Source organism: Staurois parvus, unplaced genomic scaffold, assembly GCF_062004578.1.
Source record: "Staurois parvus isolate SC_StPar_1 unplaced genomic scaffold, SC_StPar_1.0 ptg001762l, whole genome shotgun sequence".
Taxonomy (NCBI): domain Eukaryota; kingdom Metazoa; phylum Chordata; class Amphibia; order Anura; family Ranidae; genus Staurois; species Staurois parvus.
In genome coordinates, this window is record NW_028319558.1 from 7,739 (window position 1) to 18,950 (window position 11,212).

General features: G+C 45.7%; 1 protein-coding gene across 1 annotated transcript in view; it reads right to left on the reverse strand.

Moving 5' to 3' along the window:
- Positions 1–1,701: 1,701 nt before the first annotated feature.
- The window catches only part of KDM4A (lysine demethylase 4A), a 30,858-nt gene continuing 21,347 nt past the window's right edge, over positions 1,702–11,212 (reverse strand). The window contains exons 14-22 of the mRNA XM_089663751.1: positions 8,982–9,177; positions 8,490–8,566; positions 8,336–8,391; positions 7,745–7,853; positions 7,476–7,661; positions 6,325–6,492; positions 5,102–5,221; positions 4,382–4,474; positions 1,702–2,326 (exon numbers count right to left, since the gene is read on the reverse strand). Coding sequence (XP_089519877.1) covers positions 2,186–2,326; positions 4,382–4,474; positions 5,102–5,221; positions 6,325–6,492; positions 7,476–7,661; positions 7,745–7,853; positions 8,336–8,391; positions 8,490–8,566; positions 8,982–9,177 — 1,146 coding nt within the window. The 3' untranslated portion in view covers positions 1,702–2,185. The remainder of the gene's footprint in view (positions 2,327–4,381; positions 4,475–5,101; positions 5,222–6,324; positions 6,493–7,475; positions 7,662–7,744; positions 7,854–8,335; positions 8,392–8,489; positions 8,567–8,981; positions 9,178–11,212) is intronic.

The following is an 11,212-nucleotide window of genomic DNA, read 5'->3' on the forward strand; positions in this document are numbered from 1 at the left end:
CCCGCGGGGCCCTCTGCCGAGACGACCCGCGGGGCCCTCTGCCGAGACGACCCGCGGGGCCCTCTGCCGAGACGACCCGCGGGGCCCTCTGCCGAGACGACCCGCGGGGCCCTCTGCCGAGACGACCCGCGGGGCCCTCTGCCGAGACGACCCGCGGGGCCCTGGGGGAGGGACTATAAGCACTAGTCTTACACACGCTTCATTATAAATATAGTCTTTAAATTAACTAGCAGTTTGTGTTTTAAAAAAAAGACATTAACTTAAGTGTCCGTAAACCCAAAATCCCCCAAATTATTGGCTGTTATTGTGCGCTCAACATTCCTGTCTTTCCTATATTCTGTAAAAGCGGGTTGATCTAGTCATTTCCCTTTGCCTCCATATTCAGAGGGGAAACGCTCTTCCAGTCCATCATCCATCTTCAGCGTTGCCTCTCTGATCATGACCTGCTCTGAACCAGAGTGTTCAATGTAAGGAAGTCAACATCTGCCCCTGAACTATGCAAAAGAACACATTGCTAGCATCCCTTTATATAGGCATGTTGCTCTCCACTAGCAACTGCGGACATTAGCTGTGCAATCTGTTGCAGAAGCAGCCGATAAGAGTAATCAAGCTAATAATTAGCTTTGCAATCTGCCGGTCAGTTGCAAAGCTAAAGTCAAGCAACTGATCAGCAGATTGCAAAGCTAAAGTCAAGCAACTGATCAGCAGATTGCAAAGCTAAAGTCAAGCAACTGATCAGCAGATTGCAAAGCTAAAGTCAAGCAATCTGCTGAAGTCTTTAGCACCCATTGCTCTCAAAGGCCCAGAAAGCAGCATGCACATCTAAAAGGGATGGCGGGGAAGTGTTCTTTCATATCAGGCTCAGTTTCTTCTGACGCTGAAACTAATTACACCCCGCTGTCAGACAGTGAGGTGGTACACGTTACATCACTTGAGTGCAAGATAAGAGGCCAAAAAAAGTTGCTTTACGTTAAATGGCCATAAATAGCATCTCTCCAAATGTAGGGTCCTCTTTAATCCTCGTATGCAATGAGTAGTTCCAATGGGTTTACATACACTTTAAAAATTGATCGACTCCCCAACTGCTCCTAGCTGCGTTGTTGAAGGAGCTTCTTCAGAAACAAAGTTTCCTCTGAACCTTGAAATACCAGATTTGATCCTCAAAAGCTGAAATTTTGTGTTTTGTGACCCAGAATATGACACTGTTCATTTTTTTTTTTATTATTCATTTAAGCTGATAAACTATATTTCAAGGTCACGAAAGTTCAGAAGAGCAGGCTGGTGTTCAACGCTCATCGGTGACGGCGGAGAAGGAACGCGATGTCTGGATGTTGATAAAGCACGAAAAGCAGACATCCCCCTCCCCCATCGATTTGGAGACTTGGTACCAGATATGAATTCTGAAATCCTGAAGGTTTTAAAAACCAGACGTTTAGCTGTTAGGACGAGAGGTAGAAACTCACTGGATCTTAGAGGAAAAAAAAATGCCTAATATTGAACCCGTCACCGTTTCCCCATAGGACTCATGTTAATCTGCAGTTTATTTATTCAGCAGGAAACACGTCCATCACCTCATACAATGCCACAAATATCAAAACTGAACCCAGCCATCCAATGTCCAAATTTATCAAACTGAAAACAAATGGTCAGCAGGGAGGAAAAAAAACGAAAAAAATTGAAATTTAAAAAAAAAAAAAAAAACAAAAAAAAAAAAAAAAAAAAAAAACCACCAACCACCAAAAAAACAAAGAAAAAAAAAACCAAAAATATAAAAATAAATTAAAAAAAAAAAAAAAGTTCCCATCAATGTCATTGATTTCCAAGGCTCCTTCGGGGGATTGGCTACAGAGGGCGAGGCAAGAGAGCCAGTCATAGAAGAGGAAATTGGTAACACTGTTCCAAGAAGTAGGTGGAGCCTTCAGTAACCTCCGCAAGCTCAAAAGCCAACAAAAAAGGGAAAAAATGCCAACAGAAAAAAAAAGTTGGTGCCGAGACCCGGGACAGTTCAGCCAAGTTGTCCTTTACCCATCATGCTTTGCAAAGAGAAGGCGGGGCCTCAGAATCCGAAGGTGGAAAGAGTCCAGTCACAGTAAAGAAGATTATAAAGGTCCCAACAGAACAAAAAGACGGTTGGCCAGGGTTGTGCGCTGCCCCCTATGTGGAGCTGCTGAGCAGTGCAACCTCCTCACTCCATGATGGCGCGGTACAAGGCGGGCTCGATGTAGTCCTCCCTATACCTGGAGTTGATGACTCGCTGTCTTTTCACCTCTTGCTTCACTTCCTGCTCTGTGAAGATTTCCGTAAAGCGCATGTCGGACGCCACAGACTGTCAGATGGGAAAAAAGAAATAAGAATTAGGAAACAAAGTTTAACCACTTCAATACCGAGCTCTTTCAACCCCCTCCCTGTCCAGGCCAATTTACAGCTCCGTCACACTTTGAATGACAATTGCGCAGTCATGCAACACTGTACCCACATACATTTTTTTTTTTTTTAGAGATTTCTTTTGGTGGTATTCAATCATTAGGTTTTGTTTTTTTAGTTTCTGCAAAAACCCCCCCAAAAACAAAAAAACAAAAAAAAAAAAAAAAACACCCTGAAAATTTTAATAAAAGATAAAAAAAAATAGTAAAAATATATAAAACAACAAATATCAAATAAAAAAATATATATAAAATAATTTTTATATATATATATATATATATATATATATATATATATATATATATATATATATATATTAAAAAAAATCTCAAACAAAAAAATAAAAAATATCAAATAAAAAAAAATTCTATAAAATGATAAAATAAATATAAGTTTCCATTATAAAATTTGATAAATATGCAATTCTTCACCAATGTGCACTGTGATTTAGGGATGTACTGGTACCGAGTATTTTCACAAGTACTCATGAAAATGCTCCCGATACCCAAAATCAATACTTTGCAGTGCAGTTTGCATCCCATACATTTTTTTTGTATTGAAGTAAATTGCACCACAAAGAATAGCATGCTGAAATCACATGCGGTTTCCCCACTGCTCCGATGTGAACCCAGGCTTGTCATTAGTGGGACCCCCCCCCCCCCCCATCACGAATCCCATGGTGTCACACAAAAGAAAAGCAGCTTCACAGGTCTGGGGATTTAAAATCCAAGTGGCTCTCTCTCCTCCCCGTGCAAGGATGACAGTATGGACTAGATCAGGGGTGGGCAAACTTTTTGACTTGAGGGCCGCAATGGGTTCATATATTGGACCCGGGGGCCGGACCAAGAGTAGATGAATGATGTGTATGTGTCATCCATAGTAAGTATAGTAATTCATCCCCCCTATAGTAATTCATCCCCCACACAGTAATTCATCCCCCACACAGTAATTCATCCCCCACACAGTAATTCATCCCCCCCTATAGTAATTCATCCCCCATATTAAGTCCCCAAGTCCCCCGTGTCAATTCACTTACCTTTGCTCAGCGCGTTCCTCTCGCCGTGTTCCCGCGCCGTTCCGGTGTAGCATGAAAATCTGTCTCCTATGAGGATCTGTCCCCCTCGACGTATCTGCGCATGTGCCAGTTTCAGGCATTAGCAGCCGATCGGCGATCTCCGGCACATGCGCAGATACGTCGCGTGGGACAGATCCTCATAGGAGACAGATTTTCATGCTACACCGGTCTTCAGGGCGGACTGTGAGAGGAGCCTAGCGGGAGATTAGCTCCCATCGCATTGCTGACCAATCAGAAGCCGGCTAGCTTGCTGCAAGGAGAGGAGAGAAAGCAGCCAGGATTTCAAATCCCCAGACCTGAGAGGTGGCTTTTCCTTGTGTGACAGCATGGATCAATGCGGGGGGGGGGGGGGGGGGTTTCTGGATAATGACAAGCCTGGGTTCACACAGGAGCAGTGGGGACAACACATGTAAACAATGTACCGACAACCTCACCTCACACAGGAGCAGTGGGGACACCGCATGTAAACAATGTAACAGCATCACCTCACACAGGAGCAGTGGGGACACCACATGTAAACAATGTACGGACAGCCTCGGCGGTTATCTCTTTTCCTCACAGACACGACATGTGAGCAAAGGACTGACTAACTGACAAGTCTGTTTACATGTGACCAGCTGTGATTCAACACAGCTGATCACACGATAAAGGGCCGCCGTGTTTGGCCCTTTACCCCGATCTGTGATCAGCTGTGCCTACAGGAAAAACAGGAGTCGCAGAGCATGCCCCAGAGGGCGCACAGGGGGTGGAGCTCAGAGAGGACCTCCTCTCAGAACCAGACGAATGCACTGCAGCAGTGTTTCGGTGATCATTTGGATGGCAAGCAGTTAAACATTCCAACCGACACCAAACACAGAACATGATTGACAGCCAAATACTCACCAGACGGGACTTCACTTTCTTTGGCAACTCTTCATCAAGAGTGTACACGTCGTCCCTCTTTGCTGGGAGCTGAGAGCCATCCTCGAACTCCACCTAAAAAATATAAAAATTGTACTGTAACCAAGGATACGGGATGATTAAAAAAAAAAAAAACAAAAAAACTTCACAACATAAAGTCGTAGAGATGGAAGACAAACCTAACAAGAAAATGTAAAGCTCAACCGACGTCTCAGCATTAGGATTTGTGATGGATTTTCTGCCTGGAAACGCATTGAGAATGTCACTTCCTGCCCTCCCGCTGCGGTGCTCTGCGCTTGCAGAGCTGAGTAACAGCCACAACCCCTCGGCACACGTGTTCTCACACAGACTCCTATTGCAGAGTGAGAGGGCGTGTCTGACAAGTACCACCTGCACTACCTGTGGTGCCTACTGGACAGACCAGCCTATTCACAGCCTTCACATGAGCTCTGGAGAGGTGGATCGTACATTACACTGCAGGTGGGAATTTGTCGCCTCTAACGGTCTTCCTTCCCTCACTTGTGTTTAATATACTTTCGGCCTCAAATAATTCCCAGTGACATTGCTGGACAACTTTTATCTGACCTCATATCTGCTGGGCTTTTAGTGATACATTCATACACACAAAAGAAAAAAAAAAAAAAAAAAAACCCACACAACACAAACAAAAACACAAAAAACACACAAAACAAAAACGCTTACCTGGTACATCTGTATAGTGTGAGATGCAACAAACTTTGCTCCATACACAAGGCCATCGGTCCAGCGGACCTGAACGATATCCCCGGCGGCTGGAGGACCCAAATTAAGACAGTCGCGGCTCTGCAGATTAAAATGAAAAAAAATTAATTTATTTTCCAAATATACAACTTTCTTTGGCATTCCAGGCATTAGAGACAAAAGAGGTGCAGCACAGGGATGGTGGGAACCCCTCAATGGGTACAGCAGGTGTACATACCCAGGAACTCCACACAGGGATGGTGGGCACTGTCATAATGGGCACAGTGGGTGTACACAGCTGGGAACTCAGCCCAGGGATGGTGGGAACCCCTCATAATGGGCACAGCAGGTGTACAGACCCGGTAGTTCCCACCAATAGAATCCCTAATGCAGGCCATAGACCGGTCAAAAACCGGCTGTTTTTTAATAAAAAGGAAAAAAAAAAAAAAAGTTGGATCATTCAATCGGCCGACGTTACCACCCACAGTAGGAAAAAAAAAAAGCGCCAATTTTCATCCCGTCTACGGCCAGCATTTAATGACTTCTGTCCCTTGCAGAGAGCTCCGCTATAATATTTGACATGAAAAAGTCTTGCAGTTGCAACAATGTATCCATTTTGGATACAGATGTTTTTATTCGGATACAAATAGATACATTGCTGCAACTGCAAGACTTTCACAAAATTTAATAGCGGACTGGAATTCTTATTCTTGCAGGTCACGGCTCATGCGCACATTTTTTTTTTTTTTTTTTTTTTTTTTTTTTTTTTTTTTTTTTTTTTTTTTTTTTTTAAATCGGCTGCAAACTTTCCAACTTTACCAATAAAAAATAAAAAAAAAAATGTGCCAAAACACCGAAAAACAGCCGACCAATGAACCCACTAACTGTGTGAAAATTGTCCGATTTTCTACCAGTCTATGGCCGGCATAAGTTTATTGCCAAACAGACATATCCGTGTTCAGTAGAGCGATCCTTTTCATGTATAATAACAGTCTGAAGTTTCTCAGACCCCCCCAATCTGTGAGCCGGCCAGCAGAGATAAACTCCCAAGTATAATCAATACCACACCCAGGACTGGTGGTTCCCCATTTTTGAGGGACCCCCCCACAGATACACAATCAGGGGAGCTGCCATTTCCCAAGCAATGTAGGGGATCCATATCCACGCATTGGGCATCTCTAGTCCAGGTCAGAGTCGGCTCTTACCACGATATCCTCTGGATAGAGATTGTCACTGAAGGAGCCATCATCAAAATTGACCTCGTAGAAGGTTTCCTTTGTCAGCTTGACCACCTCGCTCTGGTAGTAACGGCCATTCTTGTGTTTGGCGATGACCGTCTGCCCCAATACGATGTCTCTATCAGAGTCTTTGCCCTGTCGAGAGAGAAATGGAAGATGCAGCTTTAGGCTCCTCCCCGCCTATAAACCTACAAATACTTCCTGTGCACCAGATTAGAGTACATAGGAAATGAAGATTTACATTGGCGACCATTGATGGTCTTCTTCTGAAAATGCCAAAATGTCTTGCCTGTCCATGAAGCATTTAGGAGAAAGAAGGGGAACCAGAACTCCACCAGGCTTCATCATGCTGTGATGGCCAAGAAAGGGGCCTATGACCCTACAACTTCTATGCTTCCTTAGTAAAGGGGATGGGGGGGGGGGGGCATAGAAGATGAGTGGTTCTAGGTCTCTTCCTTAGGGGGTAGGGCATGAAGAAGCCTGGGTACGGTTCTGGTCCATCTCCCATCCTCCAGTTGTAAATGGGGACATAGAAGATGCAGGATTATAGGGAGGTCCATACCCTTAGGAGGTAGGGTGTGAAGAAATCTGGATAGGGCTCCGGTTCCTCTCCTGCCCCATAGTAGATTACTTCACGCCCTACCTCCTAAGGGTATGGACCTCCCTATAATCCTGCATCTTCTATGTCCCCATTTACAACTGGAGGATGGGAGATGGACCAGAACCCTACCCAGGTTTCTTCATGCCCTACCCCCTAAGGAAGAGACCTAGAACCACTCATCTTCTATGCCCCCCTAACCCCTTTACTATGGGGTAGGAGAGGAACCAAAGCCCTATACAGATTTCTTCACACCCTACTTCCTATGGGTATTGACCTCTCTATAATCCTGCATCTTCTATGTCCCCATTTACAATTGAGGATGTGAGCTGGACTAGAACCCTACCCAGGCTTCTTCTATGTCCCCATTTACAATTGGAGGATGGGAGATGGACCAGAACCCTACCCAGGCTTCTTCATGCCCTACCCCCTAAAGGAAGAGGAGGCCTAGAACTGCTCATCTTAAAATACCGGCAGAGAATCGATTCTTTATCAATCCAAAAACCGTACTCCACATTACCTCATTCTGGGAGGGTTTGTGTCTGGAGCAGGTTATGAACACCACGAAGGGCCAATCATCCGGCTGCATCATCACTCCAGCAGCCTGGGCGCAGGAGACATGGAACGACGTGGGGCATCGGCCGTGTGAGCACTGGACGCAGCATCCCGCCACCCTCTTTCGCCTCTTCTTGCAGAAAGCACATTTCTAGAACAAAGATGGAGGAGATCAGCACCTTTTGAAACACAAATCACCAAAAGCAAAAGACCCAACAAAGCCAGAACACATACCAGCCGGAACCTCATCAAGGGGATTTTACTGATGTCTACAGGACGCCTCTCGGCAATGTTGACAAATTTTGCTTCGGCAATGGCCACGGCACACATGACGTGAACCCACCTGGAAAATAAAAAAAATAAAAAAAAATAAAAAAGTTCAGAATGATCATTCTACAGAATTTATAACACCAAAGAAGAACACAGAATACAGATACAATACAAGAGGGTTAGGAGGGTCCTGTGCATGGGAGCTTACAATCTGAAAGGGAGAGGCAAGGGTTACAAATAGTAATAACTGTGTGGGATGAGCTAATAAAAAAAGAGGGGGAAAGGGAAAAAAAAAAAGGAAAAAAAAAAAAAAGGAAAAAAAAGGAAAAAAAGAGGGGGAAAGGGGAAAAAAAAGGAAAAAAAAAAAGGAAAAAAAGAGGGGGAAAGGGGAAAAAAAAAGGAAAAAAGAGGGGGAAAGGGAAAAAAAAGGAAAAAAGAGGGGGAAAGGGAAAAAAAGGAAAAGGGAAAAAAAAAAGAAAAAGGAGGGGGAAAGGAAAAGGGAAAGGAAAAAACTACCACACCCAAATCACAAGACTTCACTCCCACACTACATACCGGTTATCATTGGCTTTCTGTAACGCTCCACCTCTCAGAGAACACAGGCAGCAGTCCTAGGAAGAGCAGACAGATATGAGGGTGTCATCCAATAACAGATTACAGTAAGACATCAGTGCAGTTTGGTTAGAGGGGGGTGCTCTGGGGATCCTACCTGTGTGATGGCATCCTCCTCACAGCGAGAACACATCCAGCCCTCCACAGCTTTGTCTTTGGACACGCCGTAACAACCTGCAGAGAAAAGGAAGAGATAAGAACCAGAGGACAAAAATGGGACTGGATAGGACCGATCCTTTAAAAGGCCCCTCCCCCCTTTTCCTTTCTTGGTACCTCTAGGGTTATGATCTGTGACAGATTAGTTTGCCGTTGAGAACATTCTCTAGCCGAGCTATATCACAGCCTCATGCCTGTTGGCAGCTTCCTCCCCATGACCTCTGAAGAACAATGAAGTGGCCCTCGTTAGGCCGCCAGAGGATCCTGGCTCTAGTTCTTACACTTCTTTGAATGTTTATTAAAACTTATTAATCAGGTCGTTCCTTTAAGCTCACAGGCCCCCCATCCTTCCCCAGGGTTCGGAGGTCAGACGCAGCTCCTGCCATTCATCCCCCGTGCCTGAGCTCAGCCTCAGTATACAGTGAGCACTTACTTGCATGTACACACACGTTGCACTTTGTGCAGGAGATCAGCAGGCTGGTTCCATCGTCTTCCAGGAACGGAGCTGACAGGTTCAGCTCGGTGTTGCAGCTGGTGGTTGTGAAGCACATCTCTGGGATAAGTGGTTTTGTTTTCAGCTGGAAGGCTACAGGGGTGGGAACGGCCTTGCTCTGAGTTTCACAATCAGACTTGAGAAGGGGAAAGAAAAAAAAAAAAAGATTAACATTTGCCAGCTACAATTGTACCTCAGTTTACGAATTTAACGTGATCTCCGGGACGTTTCATATTGTGAAAAAAGGGTCGCTCTCACTATAGGTCAGTGCCGGTTTTTCAATGTAATTACCGGCTTTCCCCCCCCCCCCCTTCACTATAGCTCAGAGAATCAGCTGTGACTTTCCCCCCCAGCTAAAAGAAACAAGGTTCCATTTTAGTTTATTTCCCTGAGTTAAAAGAAACAAAAAGTATCCTATAGCTCCAGGGAAAGTGACAGCTAATTCTGTGAGCTATAGTGAGGAAAAAAAAAAAAAAAAAAAAAAAAGCAATTGTATTTAAACTATTGCTGCCACTGTTGTAAGATGTCATTCACCCGACATCCCTTTTTGATACAACACACTACTACTCATTCTCTTGGCTGAAACTTTGTGTAGGGCTCAACCTGCGGCCCTCCAGCTGTTGTGGAACTACAAGTCCCATCATGCCTCTGCGAGTCATGCTTTTAAACTGTCAGCTTTGCCTCATGGGACATGTAGTTCCGCTACAGCTGGAGGGCCACAGGCTGAACACCCATGGCACCGGGCAACTGTGGCCCTCCAGCTGTTGGTGAACTACAAGTCCCATTATACCTCTGTCTTTGGGAGTCATGTTTGTAACTGTCAGTTTTGCAATGCCTCATGGGACTTGTACTTCTACAACAGCTGGAGGGCCGCAGTTGCCCACCCCTGGTGTAGGGTATTGTATGGGATGCCTGTGGTTTGAGCTCAGGCACTGCAGTAGGGAATGCCTGTATACTGACCTCAAGCACTAAGCAGACTTGAGGGAATGGGAGTAAAGAAGCCCATAGATGATTCAGGTTTTGTCCTTCAACCAGCAGGTTGAATTGGGAGGAAAACAAAAAAAAAAAAAAAAACCCACACCACACACACCAAAAACAGGATTAAAAAAAAAAAAAAAAAAAAAAAAAAAACACAAACACCACACAATCCAGCACACACTGACCTGGTTCCCCCACCCACACATTCACTGTGGATGGCAGAATCATGAACTGAGCAATTGTGTTCTGTCGGCAGGGAGATTTCCTTGCCATTAGAATACAATGATCAGTGCTGCTGGGTATAGCCTGCAGCACTGATTGAGCAGCATTCATCCAGCAGGCGGGTCGTACAGAAGTCCATCAGTAAATCGATTTCTATACACACACAGTTTTCATACAAGGATTGAAATACCAGGCGGTCCCTGCAGAACCAGCTGAATTTTGATTCATGAATATCCGGCTACAAGAGCATTGGACAGACCCCATCTGCAGGCTGATTGGACAGGATGGAGGTCACAATCAGATATACTTTTTTCTATGCAAATAAAGTGGCCAGAGTAGTACTGTGTACACTATCAAGTGCTACAAAAATAAAAGTTTAACCTCTTGCCGACCGCGCATAGCCGAATGACGGCTTCACCGCGGCCGGCCAGTTCTGAGTGGACGTCATATGACGTCCTCCCAGAACGCGCTCTCCTGCGCGCCCCAGGGGGCGCGCACCCGGCGATCTCCGTGTCCTACGGACACAGCTGATCACGAGATGTGGTGAAAGGCCGATCCCACCGGCCTTTTACCACGTGATCAGCGGTGTCCAATGACACGCTGATCACAGGGAAATGCAAGTGCCGGTTCTCGGCTGCACTTTCCTCACGCTGTCAGATTGTGAGGAAAGTACTGCCGAGAACCGGCAGTTGTCAGAGCGGGGATCGGCACTGATGATCAGTGCCCTGATGATCGGTGCCCAGCAGTGACACCCGCAAGTTCCGCCCAGCAGTGCGCCCACTAGCCCCGCCCACCCGTGCCCAGCAGTGCGCCCACCCGTGCCCAGCAGTGCCACCTACATGTGCTCAGCAGTGCCACCCACCTGTGCCCACCCACCTGTGCCCACCAGTGTCACATACCTGTGCCCACCAGTGCCACCCACCTGTGCCCACCCACCAGTGCTGCCAGTCAGTGCCCAGCGGTTGTGCCAG